A 21,121-nucleotide genomic window follows, 5' to 3' on the forward strand; every position below is an offset into this window, starting at 1 on the left:
CATCTGTATTCACATGGCACACGTGTGTGCGCACACACTCTCTCACACACACACACACACACACAATGAAAACACTTTTTAAAAATTATTATATTCCATTTAGACTTTTTAAATGTTGGTGTTTGTGGTGTGTGTCCTGCTTGCATGTAGAGGCCATGGAGGACCATGTAGAGGCCATGGAGGACACCGGGTCCTGGTCTAGCCCTCACCTGTTCACGTCTGTGTGGGTGACATCTGCGTAGAGCCCAGAGGAGAGCCTGAGGGAGCATCCTCAGGAACCCTGCACCTCCTCTGAGATCTGGTCTCCTACTGGCCTGGACCCAGCCATTAGGCGAGACTGGCTGGCCAGCGAGTCTGCTGTCACCAGCGCTGGGATTACAAGTGTTCTGCTCTGTCCGGCTTGATGTGGGTTCTGGGGTTCAACCCAGGTCTTTGAAGTTTTAAAACAAGCACTTACTGACTGCGCCATCCCTGTTTAATGTGTGTTCTCCTTGAATGGCCACTTTCGCATGTGTGGGAATTCTGCCTCGGTCTTGTCCCCAGCTCAGGGCCTAATAAGAGCCCATGACCCCTCAGTTCTCCAGTGACCCTCAGCTGAGTACTCCTGATCTGAACATCTAAAGTGCACCGAACCCTAAACAGCCACTCCATGCTGCAAGTGGGCAGTCCCTGTGGATCACTTGGGACCCAGCATCCTGCCAGCCCTCTTCCTGGAGCCTTTGGAGCATGTAGCTCCCACAGGGAACTTGCAGCACAGCTCAGCTCCATCTTGTCCTCTCCTGTGACCCCCTTCCTATGGGCCTCCTCACCAAAGGCCATCCTGAGTCTCACTTTCTCTGTCCTTTCCTTCGCAGGGTCTCCTTTTGCCAGAGCCAGCATTAAAAGTGCCAAGCTGGAGAACTCAACTTTTTTTCACAAAAAGGAGAGAAGGATGCGTTTCTACATCCGCCGCATGGTCAAAACTCAGGCCTTCTACTGGACCGTGCTCAGTCTGGTAGCCCTCAACACGCTATGCGTCGCCATCGTCCACTACAACCAGCCCGAGTGGCTCTCCGACTTCCTCTGTGAGTGCTGCTCTCTGCCGGCTTCTGCTGCTCCTTCGGCCCTTCCCCAACCCGCCCCTGCCTAGGACCAGTGACCATTTCTGCAGCTGAAACAGGGACCTCGCAGCTGCTGCTACAAGTGGAGCTGCCTTAGACTGGTGTTAGACCTGAGGCAGCTGAGCAAAGACATAGCTTGGCAGGGTTGAGGGCATGACGCCACCTGCTCTGGCTTAGCTCTGGGCAGTGACATGGGGGCGGAAGGAGTGTGTGCCGGAGCCTGTTCTCACACCTGCAGCCAGGAAGCCAAGACAAGACACACAGACGAGCAGACATCCAAAAGAGAGAAAGACAGGACCCAGCTAGATGGCTCAGTGGTAAAGGCTCAGGTGTCAAGCCTGGAAACCTAAGTTGACTTCCGGAACTCACCTGGTAGAAAGAGAAAAGATTCCCACCAAACCTCTGGCTTCGCAGGAGCACTGCGGCATGGGAATATACACACACACACACTTACACGCACACGCAGGCACATACATACATGCACAAAGCACAAAGTAGTAAAAACAAAAAAGAAAAGAGAGACTGGCAGAGATAGATCTGAATGCAAAGACAGACAGGCTCAGAGTAAGACAGACGGACAACGAGGCACACTGTCAGCGTCCTAAGCACCTCCCACTAAGCCCCAGCTTTTAAGGCCCCAATCTGGTTTGTAGTGTTCCCACTCTATAGTGCAGCCTTCTGTGACATGAACCATTGAAAGGGACACAGAACACAGCCAGACTTGTTCCGCCCATCTTTCTCACAGTCCTAAGAATACACAGCTACTGTTTCTAAGTGAGATACAGGAATACAGACAGAGTGCAGATGGAGGAGATAGGAGACAGTGACCAAAAGAGCCACATAGAGACAGTGGCACTGCTCAGAATGTCCATGAGATGTGCACTTTCAGGTTGGGAACCTTAAAACCACAAAGTGTCTTGCTAGTGACCCCTCTGCCCCTGCTGTCCTGTAGACAGCGACCCCCCTCTGCCCCTCTGCTGTCCTGCACTGCAGCGACCCCTTCTGCCTCTCTCTTCTCTTCCCTTCTTCGCAGTGCTAGCATTAGAATTAACACACAGTAGGCAGGGGTTCTACCACTGAGCCATGACCACAACCCCACCCTGGGGGATTATAGGCCCCCAGCCCCTACCTCCTTCCTTGTTCACTCTCCTCTCCTCCTCTGCCTTCTCCTTTTGCCTCCCCTCTGTCTGGAACGGGCCCTTTAGAACAAATGTGAGCCTGCGTTAGTTCCTCAGAGGATGCAGGACCCTCTACCCATTTCAGGATTACCTAGACTGGGCATGGGCACTGGAAGGCGGGAGCCCCCAGGACTGAACAAACTCTAAGGATAACCAACAGAAGAGAGTGTGGGCCTGACAGGGATATGGATGGCCTGGCTCTCCCCTGGAGGCCCCTCGAGAACTACTAACTCCTTCGTGCCTACTGGCTGCCTCCTCCTGGAGCTATTAGCCTTCTGACCTGTTTCCTGCCTTTGCTCAGAAGTAGCCTAGGACAGCTCTAAGGGATGGTCATGCCTCTGACCTAGAAAGGCCTGAATTCTAATCTAAGGGACTATTTTCTTGAACTGTCGTGGTCCCCAGGCCTGCTGTCTGGCCCCACAGGACACCCCAAGGGGACTGTCCTTCCTTCACCTGACCCGCTTCCAAGCTACATCATTGCCTTGGTCCCTCTGGAGCCGTGTAATGCAGGCTATTCGCTTGCCGTCAGAACCTCTTGATCGCTACTATTTTTACTCACCTAGTTCCCTCCACTAATCATTTTGCAGTCTGTCCTGGTTAAGGAGACGGGATTAGAACTTCCTGCCCGGAGGCCTTGGTGTCTGTAGACATCTTTTAGTTAGCCCCATTTTCCAGTTAATGAAAACAGAGACAGAGAGGCAAAGGAACTTTTCCCAGGTCACACAGCTTGTAAGGGATGTATCCAGGATTTCTGTTCCTAAGTCCAAACTGCGTCTGATGGAAGTCCTACCCCCTAAGCCGGTTCAGGCTATCGGCCATCGGTCAGAGATTTTCAGTACTAAGGTGTTCTGTAAGGATCAAGAATGACACGGTGTGAATCTTAAGATGAAGTTTCAGAGAAATCCAGACCAGAGCAAGTGAGCACCCTTGGGATTGATGACACGTGCTTCTGGGTCTCAGGATCTCTCTGTAGAGGGTGGGTCTGACCATCCTGAGATTCTCCTGGTCCCTTCAATGTTGCCTGTCACCAGCTCCCTCGTTTCCATGGTAATGAGGGAGCAAGCGTCTCAGAGAGCGCCCCCTGCTGGATCTCAGAGGGACCAGCTATTATAGGCAGATCTGTTTCTCTAGCTGCTCTGTCCCAGACACTCAAGGGTTTTTCCTGAAAACAAGGAGTTTTAGAAAATCCTACAAATCAAAGGAAGTTAGGACAAGATATCACGATGAGGGTTTTTTGGTAATCGATTCAAACCACCTCTTTAAAGCAGGGCCTAGCTAGGGCTCTTGACGATCCTCTTAGCCAATCCACACTACTGTAACAACACCAGAGGCTGGGTGATTGAACATCAAGAGACAGTTCCTTTCTTGAATTCCTGGAGCCTGGGAAGTTTCCTTGTGGCATTCGGGCAGACTTGGTTGTTTGCTGGAAAGCTGTCTCTGCTCCCAGTGCTGTGTCCTCTGAAAGGGGGACTACCATGTCCCCATGAGAGGCCAGAAGACGAACTCCCATATCAAGACCTATTATGTCATATCGAGGGCTGTTGACAGGACTCTGGGGCCTGATGCCCCTTCGGCCACCACACACTGTTCTAACAGCTTCATACCCCGTGGGAGCTGCTCCCTGGGGGAATGATTACCGTTTCAGAGGCCAGGTGTGATGGCACAGGCCTTCAATCTCAACACTTGGGGAGGCAGAGGCATGTAGATCTCTGTGAGCTTGGGGCCAGTCTGGTCTAAATAGGAATGCCAAGACTACGTAGTGAGACCTTGTCTCAAAAAAAAAAAAAAAATTCACAGATTTCCAAAAGGGAACACAGGCATGCAAACCTTGGCAATCGTCAGGCAGAATTAGCTCTGGAGCCGTAATTCTGAGGTCTGTGGGAACTGCTCTAAATCCCCAGTCTGTCCTTTCTTTCCACCTCCTTTCCCGCTTGCTCCTTCATTTGTTTATTGCAGTGCTGGAATGGAACCCAAGGCTTTATCCATGCTAGGTTAGTGCTCTACCACTGAGCCGTACCCCGCTGACTTACTGGAGGATTCTAGGCCGGCTTTCTATGGCTGATCCAAAGCCTCTGCCTCTCAGTGTCTAGTGTAAACAGGCTTTCCACACATGTATGGCTATGCCCGAAACCCAGCTAGTCACTTAGTAAATGTAATAAGGCATTACATCAGTCAACACAAAACTAGGTCCGTAGCAATATCCTACACCCAGCTTTCCTCATCAAACCAGGGCAAAAACTATGAGAAACTGAAGCCCATGGGAAAGAATCCTTGCATAGCTATCCTTGGCCATGTTACACAGAGTATCGTCTCTACCTCCCTGCCTGCCGGGGAGACACGGGAGAAAAAGCAGAGGCTTGGGGTCTTCCCCGTGGCCTAACCCACTGTTCTTCCTTTTCCTTCCAGACTATGCAGAATTCATTTTCTTAGGACTCTTTATGTCCGAAATGTTTATAAAAATGTATGGGCTCGGGACGCGGCCTTACTTCCACTCTTCCTTCAATTGCTTTGACTGTGGGGTGAGTACCGCATTCTCTTAGGCTCTCCTTCCGGATCTTACTGGCGGTAGCTGATACCCAGGGACTTCATATGGAAGTGGAGGGAGCCATGTGCAGGTCATGGCTTCAGCCCTGGACCGGAGGGTAGCCTCGGCTGTCCAGTGGGTGGAATCAGGAGGCTGGACGTTAGGTGAGGAGGAAGGAGGGGGCACTGACGACACACAGCTCTGCTGTCACTGTAGGTAGGGACAGTTAAGCTGTCTTAGTAGAAGTGGGGAACCCAGCAGTTCTGTGGTGAACATGGAAAGAATGGAAAACTCAAGGCAGTTGGGCAATGGTGACACACACCTTCAATCCCAGCACTGGGGAGGCAGAGGCAGGTGGATGTCTGAGTACAAGACCAGCCTGATTTACAGAGCTAGCTCCAGGACAGCCAGGACTACACAGAGAAACACTATCTCCAAAAACTCAAGGCCAGACATGGTAGCAGGCACTTTGATCCCAGCTCTTGTGAGGCAGAGATTCTGTCTATCTCAAGATCAAGAAGAGTTCAAGACCATTCTGAGCTATATTGTTCAAGATTAGTTTGTTCTTCCTAGTGCAAAGGACTCGCTACACAATGAATTCAAGGCAGACTTGGACTACATGATACTTTTTTAAGAAAGCAAAAAAAAAGCTTGGGCCAGCAGGATAGCTCAGTGGGTAAAGGTGCTTGCTGCCAAGCCTGCTAACCTGAGTTCAACCCCCAGGACCCACATGGTACAAGCAGAGAACCAACTCCTGCAAACTGTCCTCTGCTCATATTGTGGCAATATACCCAATCATATCCACAATAACAATAAATAATTGAAAATAAATAAATATAAATTAAATAGAGAGAAAACGTGAAGAAAACCAGACATCAAAGGTTACATATCACCTAATTCCATTTCTGTGAAGTGGCCAGGGAGGCAGACCCACAGACAGGAAACAGATCCTCAGTGCTGTGGCTCAGGAGGGGAAAGATGCATGGGGCCTCTCTGGGGCTGCAGGGCGGCCTGGACCAACAATAGGCTCTTGTGGATGCCTCTGTATACCCGGAGGGTTAATTTTATAGTGTGTGCTTCGTGGCCGTGTGTGTGTGTGTGTGTGTGTGTGTGTGTGTGTGAGAGAGAGAGAGAGAGAGAGAGAGAGAGAGAGAGAGAGAGTTTGAAACAGTGTTTCTTTGTAGCCCAGGCTGGCCTCCAACTTCCAGTGATCCTCCTGCCTCAGCCTTCAAGTGCTGGGCTATCAGGCATATGTGAGCTGTTAATAAATAGAAACATAGAGGGAAAAGATGAGTTTGGGTACCATCTGTTAGTCTCTGTGACGAAATACCTGACAGATGCCAGGCATGCTGGTGCGCGCTTTTAATCCCAGCACTTAGAGGCAGAGGAAGACAGATATCTGAGTTGGAGGACAACCTGGTCCACAGAGTAAGCTCCAAGACACCCAGGGCTACACAGGAAAACCCTGTCTCAAAAACAAAACATACAAATAAAACCTGACAGAAACAACCTAAAGGAGGAGGGAATTTTGAGCCCTGGTGATATCCTCCAGCCAGGTCCTACCTCTTACCAGCCTTACAGGCTTCCTATAAGCCTAACTCTAACCTGTGGAGACTTCCCGATAGAGGCCACTATGTTCCCTGAGGGGTGGACCTGGTTCAGGCCCTGGAAATGGGTTGGAGTCCTGAGGTCAACCGTGACCTTGAGACTAGGTTCTCTGTTGCAGGTCATCATTGGGAGCATCTTTGAAGTCATCTGGGCTGTCATAAAACCTGGTACATCCTTTGGAATCAGCGTGTTACGAGCTCTCAGGTTACTGCGTATTTTCAAAGTCACAAAGTAAGTTTTGAGGTTTCTTAGCCCTCCGTTGAGGGGATGAGGAGGGCACCCTGCCTAACATGGTGCCTAGCATACCCTGCTCTGATCCCCACCTTGGCTTCTGTCGGCAGGTACTGGGCATCTCTCAGAAACCTGGTTGTCTCCCTCCTCAACTCCATGAAGTCCATCATAAGTCTGTTGTTCCTCCTCTTCCTGTTCATCGTTGTCTTTGCCCTCTTGGGGATGCAGCTGTTTGGTGGCCAGTAAGTACTGCCTTACATCTGGACATCCCAATTGGGACTCCTGCTCAGCTTCCATGACACACCCACCACCACCCGGCCCCTTCAAGCCGACCTCATCCTGTGACTTTCCCTCAGGACACGAATGGTCATCTAGGGCAGTTTGAGCTTCTGGGTACCAAATACAGTATCTTCCTGGGGAACAGATACTCTACACGTTACCATGGGAACCAGAAACTAAACCAAGCTTTCAGAGCAGAAGGGCTAACACAGAATGTCCTTGCTATCCACAGGTTTAATTTTGATGAGGGGACTCCTCCCACCAACTTCGACACCTTCCCAGCAGCAATAATGACTGTGTTTCAGGTATGAACTTTCTCAGCCCGATGCGGGCCCCTAATCACAGAGGCCCTGAATTCCTTTATTTCTTCCCTTTTCCGACTGTTTTGGAATGCTTGTTTTTATTGTTGCTGGAGATGCAGCTCAGTGTTAGAGCATTTATTCAGCACATAAGAAGCCCTGGATTCCAGCCCAAGTACAGACATACACACTCACGTGCACACACGCGCATGCACACACACAGGAGAGGATAGCTTGTCACTTGTACATCCCAAGAGAGTGTAGGATGCCCTACAGGACCACATAGGACAGTACCAAGGCCAGCTGGGGTACTGAAGAGCCTTGCTTGTGGTTTTCATGAGAAGGAAGAGTAAAGCGGAGCGTCTGCCCCTGCAGTAGTGACTCTGACAGCTGTCAGGGTAAGCTGTTCTGTATCAGAGCAATGGCCAGATTCTTCCCCATCTCTAGGAATTGGCTTCCCCAGGGCAAAACCATCCCTCCAGGGTCTGCAGGACTCCAGCTACTTACGTATCAATACAACCAGTAAAGCTGGCTGGGCATGAGGCACACTGGACTGTCACCCCAGGACTTGAGGTTGGGGCAAGAGGAAGTAGAAGTTCATCATTTTCAGTTCCTGATGAACTTGGGGTCAGTCTGGGCTACATAAAACACTGTTGGAAAAAGAAAGGAGGGGAGGAAGGAGAGGAGTGGAAAAGAAAAGCGAAAAGGAAAGAGCACCTGGGATAGTAGCACACACCTGTAATCCCAGTACTCAGAGGCTGAGACTGGAGGAGCTCCACTTCAAGGCCAGGCTGTGAGGCCCCGCCCAAAACAAAAGGGAAAGACCTGGTTAATGTATGCGCCTATCTTGGAAGCAAGGGTCTCCACATCTTCCAGGATAAGGAGGCTTGCATCTTCTTGGGGCACCTACACTAATGCTTAGGGACTGGCTGATCAGAAATCTCTAGGTTTATTCAAATTTATTTTTTTCTTTGGGAAAGAAAGGGGGTGTATAGAAGATGTGGCCTCCATCCTTCCTTTTCAAGGCACGCCCGAGAGAGGGCAGCTGTGAAGAACGTCCCAAGCCAGAGAATGGATGATTGCAGTCCCCCAGGGGCACAGGGCATTGTCTGCAGACAGTGTTGATGGTCATACCTAGTTGAGTGGACGAATGACAGTGGCATCTGGTTGCTGGAGGCCAGTGATGTTCAGCGTTGGGCAGGGCACAGGTTGGTCCTCCCAGGAAATGATATACCCCCGACTAACAGTGCCGGGCTGAGAAGCCTAGCCACAGCACAGGAACATTCTAGAATTCTTCTCCATTTCCTTCATTCTCAAAGAGACTATGGATAGAAGGAGGGAAACTGGGGTGTTGGTTTTTTTTATTATTTTTAAAAGACACAAGGCCTGGGTATGGTGATGTGTTCCCAGTGTTTGGGAAGCAGAAGCAGGTGGATCTCTGTCAGTTTGAGGCCAGCCTGGTCTATATAGTGAGACCCCCAACTCAAAAAATTAAATGATCCGTGGACGGATGAGATGCCTCAGTAGGTATTTGTTGCCAAGCCTGACAAGTTGGGTTTGATCTCTGGGACTTGCATGGTGGAAGGAGAGAACTGACTTCTACATGTTGTCTTCGGACCTCCACACTAGCACTGTGGCATATGCGTGAGCATGCACACACGCACACTAAAAGATACATAGGTGTAACTTAAGTTTGAAGATGGCCTAGGCTCTCAAAGGAAAAGGGAGGGAGGGAGGGAGGGAGGAAGGAAGGACGGAAGGAAAGAAGGAAAGAAGGAAAAACCTGTAAGTCCAGCTCCAAGGAATCTGATGCCCTCTTCTGGAGTCTGAGGGCATCTCCATTTGTGCACAAACCCACACACAGACACACACCACATACACATAATTATGTGTATATCTTTGAAGAGAGAGAGAGCTTTTTAAAGGTTGTGGATGATTATCTACCTAGGGTGGGAACTGTGGCACGGCAGAATGTTGACAGTGTGCATGGCCCTGGGGCCCAGCACATCATACACCCCAGAGCATCACAGCTGTATGTAAGATGCCTGCACCACTGTCCCTCTCTCCCCACCGCTCTTCATGGGGGCTTCTCCACCCCCTCCCCCGGCCTCTAATCAGCTAGTCCATCCGCCAGGGCAACCTGAGTTTTCAGCCTGAGCGAGATTGTGGTGTATCTGTCTTTCTGTGCTGTACTTCTGTGAACTCACATCACACCCTCAAGTTTTTCAAGCATTTGAGCACTGCCAAAAAGATACCTGAGCAGAGCTAACACAGAGAAACCCTGTCTTGAAAAGAAAAAAAAGGAAGAAAGAAAAGAACCCCAGGGTTTATACATTCTAGGCAAGTACTCTGTTACTGAGCCACGTCCCCAGACCTCTCTCGCTCTCTTTCTTCTTCTTACACTAGCAAGAATCCCACATCATACAGCTCACAAGTCCATTAGCCATGCCAGATGACGAGCTAGGCAAGGACTCTGCTGCTGGGCTGCATCCCCAGGACTCCTGCCATTTAAAAGTATTGTTTGTCTGTCTGTCTATTTGAGACAGGGTCAAATACCAACTCCCTGGAAGCTGAGCCTGTGCCCTGACCCGCACAGCCTAGAGCAAACCTTTGTGTCACGTCAGAGAAGACAGGATTACAGCAAGCCATGAGGCACCCAAGTCCCCTATTTCCCACAGCCAAGTTGAGAGCCCCCAGTTACAGGCACAGAAATGGGAGTTCACATGAGGTTGATGAAGACCTTGGGCTGACAGATCATGGCTGCAGCTGTGGCTCCAATGAGCTGCTGGCTGAGAGGGGTTTGGCTGTGTGTCTGTCCCTGTCTTTCAGATTCTGACGGGCGAGGATTGGAATGAGGTCATGTATGATGGGATCAAGTCTCAGGGGGGTGTGCAAGGCGGCATGGTGTTCTCTATCTACTTCATCGTCCTCACCCTCTTCGGGAACTGTATCCTTCATGGGGACCAGGGACAGACTGGGTGTGGGCGGAGGAGGAGGGACCCAGATGCCCAGGCTCTGGGCACTGCTCCCATCGGCTGCTTTCCCTGACTTGACATACAGACACCCTGCTGAATGTGTTCTTGGCCATCGCAGTGGACAACCTGGCCAATGCCCAGGAGCTCACCAAGGTGGAGGACATAGTAACCACCTGCTCAGGCAGATCATGACAGCAGGGGGGCGGAGGGATGTGGGGACGGACAGAGTCAGGGCTCTTGCTGGGGATGGGAGCATTGGGCACTTCTCCTGGAGCAATGCCATCCCTGATCAAGACAGTTTACAGCCCAGAAGGGAAAGGGGATGGCAAGGTGGCTACTGAGGACAGATAGCCAGCTGCATCCACGGGCTTGAGGAATAAGGAGTTCCAGGGTAATGGGCACCACTACCAAGTAGAGGACGGGCCAAGGAGTGAATTGATAAGGCCGCAGATAGAGCTGGACCTCTGGAAATGCAGAACCATGGCAAGGCTCAGATACAGTGGCCAGGAATCTACTTCCCACTGTGCCCTCCCTCTGGCTTCCATATGGAGCCTGCTAGGGACAGTTGATGGGAGGCCAAGAGACAAGATGCTCTCAGGTCAGCTGCCTGGGAGGACAGAGAATGGAGCTGAGGGCATATTTACCACCTGTGACCATGTGCTGAGGGGCTGGCCAGATGAAATTCCCGCAGGCTGGCCTTCAAGAGACAACAGAAAAGAACTGTGGTGCTTTGGGTGCCACGCACTACTCCCGTCTCCCTTTGGAGAGTCAGAAAGGCAAACTCCCTTGTCCAAGATGGTATGACGGCTACAGCCACTACATAAAGCATTGTGCAGCCAGCATGGTAGTGCATGCCTCTGAGCACAGCACCGAGGCAGGAGGATTGCAAGTTTAAGAATAGTCTGTGCTACATAGCAAGAGCCTGTCTTCCTTCCCCCTACACATACACACACACACACGTATATATATATATATATCTTCACTCCACAGTGGGAGTGGAAAAACTGAGGCCAGGGAGGGTAGATGCGTGTATCATACACTAGGAACTGGGAGAGCAAAGACAGAACCCTGTAAAGGACAGAGGAGAAGAGATGGGACAGGGAGAATGTCAAAGTGGGAAGAAAAGCCATGTGGGTGAGATGAAGCCCAGGTCTTCATTCATACTCAATGACAGTGAATTATCTGGGGTATCATGTGCCCCTCAAGGCAGCCTAGGAGGTAATACTGCTTTCAGCAATGCATCTTATGGCCCCCGGTGGGCCAGCCCGTGAACAAGACTGCCAGGATACGCACTACGCAAAGGAAACTGGACAGGGTGATGTGTGGAGGCTGTGCGCTCAGAGACGGATGCATCCGCCTGGGGGAAGAGACCTCAGGGGTGATGCTTGGTGGGACCTCGACCTGGGTGTCAGGACAAAGGCATCTTCTTTGTGGTCATAGCTGGCTCTGCAAAATTAAAAACCACACAGCGCTTGCAGGCAGGCTCTTCCCTGGAGCTCTCGTAGTTTCAGCTTCACGGTCTCATCCCCAGTGCCTCAGAACTCAGACACTGGGGCTACAGAGGTAGGACTGCCAACCCTCCATCTGTTGACCCTGGTAGGAGGGAGGGAGGGAGGATTTCCCGGCCCCACCTCCATCAGGGAAAAGCGGAAGTTTCCCACCCCAGGCGCGAAGCCAAGAGTTCAGCCACCATAAAGCTGGCTGGCATGTGTCACCACAGGCCGATCCAGCCGAGAGCTCATCCAAGATACAGGAGGCTAGCATGGGCTCCAAAGTGAAGGTGGCCATTCCCCTACACACCCCATCTTCCCCTTTGGTTGTACATGTTTCACACAGGTGTAATCCTCAATCAGGGGAAGGCACCTAGAGCCCCCGTTTATGTACGCCATCCCTCAGCCAGTAATCACATACCGAGCGCCTGCAGTGAGCACAGCCCTGGCCTAGAAGCCAGGGTCGTAGCAGTGCATGACACTAAGATGCCTGGCCTCTCGGCGCAGGAATCCAGGCTGTGGAGACAGGCCAGGAATCAGACACATTTGTAAAACCACAGTTTGCCAGAAAAGTGTAGCGGGGTGAATCAGAGAGTCCTTGAAGTTCAGGTGATGAAGAGAAGACACAGAGAAGCTGAGAGACCTGTTGAAGGTCACATTAGCAATAAGTGGAAAGGCTGGGATTTGAACCCTGCTGTCTGAATCTGAAACGTGTGGTCTTCTCCACAGCACACACCATGCTTAAACCTGAATTGCTCCATGCCCTTCCAGGAACTTGCAGAAAATGCAGATTCCGGGAGGCAGCCCTGAGTGTGCAGGTGCTGCCAGGGGCCTGGGAGCCGGCTTTTTCAGTGTTGTTGAGGCAGATGCTTCCAGGACCTGGTTCTAAGCTATGCTAGGCATGGTGCCTGGAGAGGGGCACCCGCCTCCTTGTCACTGACAGATTTTAAGGTGGTTACTCCTGGTCCCAGAAGATCTCAGAAGGTGGGATTAGCCACCCTGTAGCTACCCCAGGGCTCCTATTCTTGGTGGGTCTATATATATTCCCTTGAGACAGGGTCTCACTTTATAGCCCTGACTGTTCCACAACTCGCTCTTTAGACCAGGCCTTGAACTCATAGCGATCTTCCAGCCTCTGCCTCCTGAGTGCTGTGATTAAAGGTGTGCACCAGCACATCCAGCCTTTGATGGTCCATCTAGGCCATGGACTTAAGCATAGAGCCCGCCCCTCTCCCCATCTTCTCACAGGCTGACGATAGATCTTAAGGACCCCAGCAGCTGCCTTCCCCCCACTGTTGACAGTTGTGTGGCTCTGCCTTTGGAGTACCTGATGTTTAAGGGTGCTGGTTCAGAGCATTTAAACAACCTGAAAAGCACAGAACACCCACAGGCTCAGGACTAGGGATGCAGCTCCCTGACAGCTCTGTTCCAGCTGCCGCAAAGCCTCAGGGTCAATTCCCAGCACCCAAAAAAAAAAAAATAGTTATAGAAAAAGACAGTAGGAGGAGCCTGTTATTCCATCACTGGGGAGTACTGAGCCAGACCAGCAGGGCCACAAAGGTTTAATGGGCTAGAGAGCCAGCCTGTACACAAGGGGTACATTTTCACCACCCAGTCCGACTGGGGGCCTTATTTCCAGTTGGTTAAGGTCCAGGCGGAACTTGTTTCTCAGTACTGCAGATTTTGTCCCCGCTGACAGCAAGGTGGGGAGTGAGCCCCAGGCCTGTTCTTGTGCACAGGAATCCCGTTTGCTTCCTAGGATGAACAAGAAGAGGAGGAGGCAGCCAACCAGAAACTGGCACTACAGAAAGCCAAGGAGGTAGCAGAAGTGAGTCCCCTGTCTGCGGCCAACATGTCTATAGCTGTGTAAGTGTCCCCAAGCCGCGGGTGCCACTCAGGCAAAGATGTGGGGAGGGTCAGGACTGAGCCTGGGAGAGACTGGGAAAACAGCATCCATGTGGGGCGGGGCGGGCACTTTCGTGTGGCTGTTCCAGTCCAGGAAAGGACAATAAGAAGTGAGATGCGTGATTAAACGGCACACTGTGAAGCCTCCAGGAAGCAGCTGGGAAGGGTCAGTGGGTGAGGAATTTGAGCCCTGCTGCCCTCTGTGCCCCGTGTGCGCACCCCAGGCCAGGACTCTGCCACCGAGCTTCACTCCATCCCCCAAAGCTGTGACTTTATAGCCAGGTGTGGTGGCACACACCTCACTCTGGAGGCGGAGACAGGCAGATATGTGTGAGTTCAAGGACAGCTGGGTCCAGACTAGACACAGTAAGATCCTGATCCAGAAAACAAACTTGTTAGGCAAGGCCTCGGTTAGAAGGAAACGAAACTCGAAAGAAGTGAGAGAGTCAGTGAGAGAGGGAAGGCTCTGAGGCAGGGGTGTTTCAGGATGGGAAAGAGCGGTGAGGTGACAGATGGGGAGGGGAGCAGAGTAGGCTAAGTCTTGAGGGCCACCAAGCAAACTTGGGTCCTGGATCCTGAGAGCCGTAGAGGGTTCTTGAGCAGACCAGACTCTCCTGTTCACAGGTACCTCTGGTTATTCTTTGGGTAACAGACTGTGGGTTGGGGATGATTATGTGGGCTGAAGGTCAGAATCAAGTTCCTGGGCTGGCCATACAAAAGAGGTGAGACCAAGCAGGATGGTGGGTGCAGCTGTGTTCATGCCATATTCTAAAAGTGGGGCAGACATTCGCCGGTGGGTCAGAGGCAGTTACAGTGAAAGTGTCTTCCTTAAAGGGAGGTTCCCAAACACCCACATTCAGAACCACACCCCTGCTGGCGGCCAAGGGAAGTGGCTATGGCAGGGCAGGCTTCCATAGTGCCAGTGCTACCCCAAAAACAGGCACAACCAACTGCTTTCCTCCAGAGCTACCCACAACCCCTACCTGCGCACCCCAACTGCCCACAACCCCTACCTGCACACCCCAACTGCCCACAACCCCTCCTGTACACCCCAACTGCCTCAAACCCCTACCTGTACACTCCAGCTGCCCCAAACCCCTACCTGTACACCCCAGCTGCCCACAACCCCTACCTGCACACCCCAGCTGCCCACAACCCCTACCTGTACACCCCAACTGCCCACAACCCCTACCTGTACACCCCAACTGCCCACAACCCCTACCTGCACACCCCAGCTGCCCACCTCTACCTGTACACACCAGCTGCCCATAACCCCTCCTGTACACCTCAGCTGCCCACAACCCCTACCTGCACACCCCAGCTGCCACAACTACTTGCACACCCCAGCTGCCCACAACCCCTCCTGTACACCCCAGCTGCCCACAACTACCTGCACACCCCAGCTGCCCACAACCCCTACCTGTACACACCAGCTGCCCACAACCCCTACCTGCACACCCCAGCTGCCCACCTCTACCTGCACACCCCAGCTGCCCACCTCTACCTGTACACCCCAGCTACCCACCTCTACCTGTATACCCCAGCTGCCCACAACCCCTCCTGTACACCCCAGCTGCCCACAACTACCTGCACACCCCAGCTGCCCACAACCTCTACCTGCACACCCCAGCTGTCCACAACCCCTACCTGCGCACCCCAACTGCCCACAGCCCCTACCTGCACACCCCAGCTGCCCACAACCTCTACCTGCACACCCCAGCTGCCCACAGCCCCTACCTGCACACCGCAGCTGCCCACAACCCCTCCTGTACACCCCAGCTGTCCACAACCCCTGCCTGCACACACCAGCTGCCCACAACCCCTACCTGCGCACCCCAGCTGCCCACAACTTGAAGAAAAGGATCAAACATTGACTTTATTACTACTATTTAAATTATTTATGTATTCATTCATTGATTCATTCTGGCACTGGGGATGGAACCCAGGGACTCACACGTGGTAGGCAGCCAGGCCTTCACCAGTGAGTCACACACCCAGTCCCTCTCTGGTAGAATCTAGGCAGGAGCACTCCTGCTGAGACAGCTGGAGCCTGTGGTGAGGCAGGGCATTTTAACGAAGCCATAATGGAACCAAACTGCTCAGCTCACGGTGCTGGAGAAGAAGAGAAGGAAGGTGCCAATCCGTCCTTCTGAGGTAGGCTCTAAATAACCTTCCTCCAAGCAGACCCTGCCTCCTAAAGTTTCTGTCATTCCTCATCAGTGCACAGGGCTATGAGCCCATCAACAGACCAATCACACCAGTCTTCCCAGCGGTGGAGAAGCGGAGGTGGGAAACTGACCCCTACTCAGCAATCCAAAAGAAAGGGCCATTAAGTAAAGGCCCCATACCTGAATTCAGTCCCCAGGAGCTTACATAGTGGAAGAAGAGAACAGACTGTAGATAGTTGTCCTCTAACTATCACACACTTGCCGTGGCCAGGGCACACTCACATACAAATGCATATACATCAATTTATAAAGTTGAAAGAACCCTGGGGGGGGGGGGGGCGCAGCCCTCGCTATCTGACCACCTTCACACACAGCCGCACAGCACGGCAAGCAGCCCCCTTCGTGCCTTGCAGGAAGGAGCAGCAGAAGAACCAGAAGCCAGCCAAGTCCGTGTGGGAGCAGCGCACCAGCGAGATGCGCAAGCAGAACCTGCTGGCCAGCCGCGAGGCGCTGTACGGGGACGCGGCTGAGCGCTGGCCCACCGCCTATGCGCGCCCGCTGCGGCCCGACGTCAAGACGCACCTGGATCGGCCGCTCGTGGTGGACCCGCAGGAGAACCGCAACAACAATACCAACAAGAGCCGCGCGCCCGACGCGCTGCGCCCGACCGCGCGACCCCGCGAGAGCGCGCGGGACCCCGACGCGCGGCGCGCCTGGGCCGGGAGCCCTGAGCGCGCGCCTGGCCGGGAAGGCCCGTATGGCCGCGAGAGCGAGCCGCAGCAGCGCGAACATGCGCCCTGGGACGTGGACGCCGAGCACGTCAAGGCCGGGGACGCGCCTCGCCGCCACGTGCACCGGCCTGGGGCGGACGGGGAGCCTCGCCGTCACCGCGCTCGCCGCCGGCCCGGGGACGAACCCGAAGACAGGCCGGAGCGCAGGCCTCGTCCCCGCGATGCCACCAGGCCGGCTCGTGCTGCTGACGGCGATGGCGACGACGGGGAGCGCAGGCGGCGACATCGACACGGGCCGCCAGCCCACGACGACAGGGAACGCAGGCACCGACGCAGGAAGTGAGTGGGCTTCGGGGGGGATATGCCCAGTTGGACTTCACTCCAGGCCGGGCCGAGAAGTTTCCCCAGTAGATAGGGTGACAGTCACCAGGCCCAGAATACCGGAAGCCGTGGGGATGTACCCAGCGGCCACAGCCAGGGTTAGCAGATGGGGAAACAGATGGAGTTGCGTGCTGGGATGATCCCAGGGTCTCATATACAAGAGTCCACAACAGAGCTATGCCCCTCAGTGAAGGATTTTAGGTTGCACTCTACAGCAGAGCCAGCCTGTCACAGGGAAATTCTAGGCTAGCATTCTATCACTGAGCTATACCCCAGCTCCTCACTGGAGGACTCTAGGCCGGCCCCCTACTGCTGAGTCACGCCCTCAGTCCTTTACTGCAGGATTCTAGGCAGGGACTCTACTACTGAACTACATCCCATCCCAGCATTATATATAAAAAGTCTAGGGTCCTGCCGTCTTGGCTTCCAAAACGGCTAGAGGACTAAGGCATTGTGCGCTTTACACAGGCCCTAGGGAGAGCCCATAGTCTCCACCAGATTCGTGTAGCTTTTTCATTACTTGCTGTTTACTCTTGAATTAGTGTGTTCTTTTTTCGTTTTTCGAGACAGGGTTTCTGTAGCTTTGGAGCCTGTCCTGGAACTAGCTCTTGTAGACCAGGCTGGTCTCGAACTCACAGAGATCTGCCTGCCTCTGCCCCCCCTAGTGCTGGGATTAAAGGCGTGCGCCACCACCACCCGGTGAAGTTCTTGGCATCAATGTTCTCACCTGATGATCGAACTCCCCAGAAATGACCAAGTCGTTGCTAGAATTAAATCAGTCACCCCTGCCAGGGGCTCACATGGGCACTAATGTGTGTGAAGCGTCTGCGACTGTTATTTTGCCAGTCCTTTGCTTACTTGATGGGGGAGGGGAGATCTGATCTCTCAGACAGCACCCCACCAGTAGCTGATTTTTCTTATCTTTCTCGTAACATTTTGTAATGTTTCACGGAAGACCATAAAGGGACTCTCTGTAGAGAGCCCAGGGACTTCTGAGTTGATAGCGACATCTGTTATAAAATACTGTCCTCAAGTCAAGTGTGGTGTCATTCCAGTGATCCCAGTACTTGGGAAGTGGGACAGGAGGATCTGGACTTCAAGGCCAGCTGTGGCTACATAGTGAGTTTGAGACTACCCTGTGCTACATCCATAATAATAATAATTTAATGTCCTCTTGATACTTCTTCATATTGCTATGAGAGCATCACACTGGATTCTTGAAGGGTGTACAAAATCTGACCCCAGCCTATGGGAAAGGGGCATTTCTCTTCTGCTGTGTGGGTCCTGAGGTGTCAGGTGTCTTACTAGCCTGTGTGACACAGCTCATGACTGGGTGGGACTCGGGCTTCAATGAAGCCATGAGACTATGTTCCTGACAAGAGGAGCCCAGTGCAGGTCCCAGGACCGCATACTGAGTAGTGGGGTTCTCAACCAAATGAGTTTAGACAAGGGTCTGTAGACAAAAATCACTACCAGGAAGGTGGGGGGGGGCGGGTCACAAGTTCAGGTCAGCCTGGAATACACAGGGAAATCCTGTATCAGAGGGGGGGGATGAGAGGTGAGAGGACTGGGTGAGGAGAAGGAGGGAAGACTCCTTCTGGAGGGCTGGTCCTAGTCATGGGTACTGACTCGCACTCTTCCTTCCCACTCCTAGTGCCCACAGCACCCCTCGGTTGTATCACTACCTCTGTCTGCACGGTGCTCCCTTAAACACCATTGTTCCTAATCATTCTTTCCCTAGAGTTTTCTCTCCTGGGTGTTTCCCTCTGCTCAGTGAAGTGTGAGAAGGGTCAGCTGTATTCTAGCCCAGACTGAACTCCAGCCAGTAGCTGCAGGTGGTAGGGGCCTACAGAGTTGGGTTTATCCATTTACACTGCTATAACCAAATGCCTACGGTTGGTTACTCATTTAGCAAGAGTGGAAGTTTATCCAGCTTCCTGTTCTGGAGGCTGCAGAGTCACATGGCACACCAGCACTCTGAGGGCTTGTTGCTGCAGCCAAACATGATAAGGGACTCCCGTGGTGACCCAGGGCCATCATGCCTGTTCTGGTCTCTTCCTTCTCTCAGAGTGCCACTCATCCATCATGGGGACCCTGCCCTTGAGACCTTATCTAGCCCCCACTTACCTCCAAATACCATCATCAGACAAATTTAGGGATTAGGTTTCTCAGTAGATGGAGCAAACACATTAAAACCATAGCAGAGACATTCTGAGAAACATGACCAAGATGGGCCAGACCACAAGAAGAGCAGCTAGAGAAAAATGGAGCATTTCGAGTAAGAACGGTACTTGTTAAGGTCCTGGAATCACTCAAAGGACAGCCAACTTACAGGATATGAGGAAAGGGGGCAAAGGGCCAGAGATGGGTTAGTAGGACTCTGGGTCCCTTAAGAGGGTAAGGAGGAACCAAAGATGTGAGGAGGGGCTTTGTCCCTGTATTGTGTCTGATGCTGCTGTACCAAAAGAGACAGAGTGATGAGGACAGAATGGCTGACCCTAAAAATGTTCCAGGAGGAGGGTTTTCTGTTGTTCTGAGATAGGACCTCACTGTAACTGGTCCTCCTGCTTGCTGGGATTACAGACATATACTGCCACATCAAGGTTTATTTGGTGCTGGTGATAGAACCCAAGGCTTTGTTCACCACACTAGGCAAGCACCCTTATTAAATGAGCTGCACGCTATCCCTGCAGGAGGAGTTTTTGAAAGTCTCTAAATGTCGAAAGAACCTGGGGCTGCAGTACAGGGACTCTCAATACGCCTGCCCATCCCTGCCTGGCTGTGTGACTTTCAATACATCACTTTACTTTTCTGGTTCCCATTTCTTCAGATGGGGTGAACAGTAGGGTAAAACGTACAGGTTTAAACAGACACATGAACTGTGTTGAGAGATACTGAGCCAACAAGTACTCAGTAAATGTCAGCATGATGGAATTATAGAATTAGTAGCAGTTCTGTTTGGCCATTTTTAGATGTCTTTAGGGGTCATTCGGAGGCCCTCTGGGATACCAAAATCTACAGGTTTGGGCTCCATCTATAAAACAGCGTAGTAGCGACGTGGAACCCAGACTCATCCTCTGTGGGCTTCATTCAGATCATCTCCAGGTAACTTGGAATTTCTGATGCAGTGCAAGTGCTCTATGGGCAGCTATTAGACTCTATTTTCAACAAAATTTAGAAAGCAGATTGACGATGTGGCCATTTAACAAAATAACAACTGTAGGTTCCCTTCTAGAGCCTATGACCTCCACATTCACCAGGCTTACAGTACTAGGCATGAATTCTCTACTGTGGAACAGCCCTCAAATTCAGTCAGTAAGCAGTGGTCACCCCTACACCAGCAATGCCCCTGTTGCCCCAGTGAGCACATTCTTGTTGCGGCATGCAGGGACCAGTGCTGGGTAAGATCATTGATATATTCTGTATTTTCTTCTTTGACACAGGGTTTCTCTGTGTAGCCCTGACTGTCCTGGAACTCACTCTGTAGACCTGGCTGGCCTTGAACTCAGAGGTTGCTGGGATTAAAGGCGTGCACCACTACCCAGCTATATATTCTGTATTCTTTAGGAAAGAGGTGAGGGGAAAGTCTGTATCAGTTTTGTTTTTGTTGTTTTCAAGATATTTTCAGTCTTGGGTCTGGAGAGAGAGCTCAGCGCTTAGGATCACTTTCTGCTTGCATGGAAGACTCAGGTTCAGTCCCCAACACCCCACATGGAGATTCACCACCTTCTGTAACTCCAGTTCCACGGGATCTGATGCTCTCTCATGGCTCTCAGATTCTCAGGTGGCACACAGACGCACAGGCACTAACTGGTCCGTCAGTTCAGTCCCCAGATGCAGAATCTGTAGTGTGGAAAGGTGAACCTCCATACAAATATATCAGTTCGCTAGGCATTATGGTGCACTCCCAGCACTCAGGAGACAGAAGTAGGTGGATCTTTGTGGGTTCAGGACCAGTCTGGTCTATATTAGAAAGTTCTAGGCCAGCCAGGGATACCTAAAGAAACCTTGTCTCAAAATAAACAACAAAAGGCATGTTTTAGCATCGTGTGAGCACTCAGAGTGTCCATACCATATTATTAGTAATACTGAGGCTCTCTCCGAGGTAGACATCAAAAACCTTAGAACTGGGTATGGTGGTGCATGCCTAGAAACCTGCACCCAGAAAGCTGAGGCAAGAGGACTGCCATAAGTTTGGAGCTAACCTAGACCACTGAGTAAAACTGTTTAAAAGATATTGATTCTCAGCCAG

At 52.0% G+C, this 21,121-nt stretch overlaps 1 protein-coding gene across 1 annotated transcript in view; it reads left to right on the top strand.

The window, feature by feature from the left end:
- Cacna1a (calcium voltage-gated channel subunit alpha1 A) overlaps window positions 1-21,121 on the top strand; it is a gene marked incomplete at its 3' end in the record, with an annotated part of 258,667 nt that overhangs the window by 178,415 nt on the left and 59,131 nt on the right. Inside the window, exons 12-20 of the mRNA XM_041663340.1 lie at window positions 855-1,064; window positions 4,685-4,797; window positions 6,529-6,641; window positions 6,752-6,883; window positions 7,153-7,225; window positions 10,049-10,166; window positions 10,280-10,347; window positions 13,444-13,550; window positions 16,171-16,827. Coding sequence (XP_041519274.1) covers window positions 855-1,064; window positions 4,685-4,797; window positions 6,529-6,641; window positions 6,752-6,883; window positions 7,153-7,225; window positions 10,049-10,166; window positions 10,280-10,347; window positions 13,444-13,550; window positions 16,171-16,827 — 1,591 coding nt within the window. The remainder of the gene's footprint in view (window positions 1-854; window positions 1,065-4,684; window positions 4,798-6,528; window positions 6,642-6,751; window positions 6,884-7,152; window positions 7,226-10,048; window positions 10,167-10,279; window positions 10,348-13,443; window positions 13,551-16,170; window positions 16,828-21,121) is intronic.

Source organism: Microtus oregoni, unplaced genomic scaffold, assembly GCF_018167655.1.
Source record: "Microtus oregoni isolate MIOR12 unplaced genomic scaffold, Mior012 000014F_ref0000157, whole genome shotgun sequence".
Classification (NCBI taxonomy): Eukaryota; Metazoa; Chordata; class Mammalia; order Rodentia; family Cricetidae; genus Microtus; species Microtus oregoni.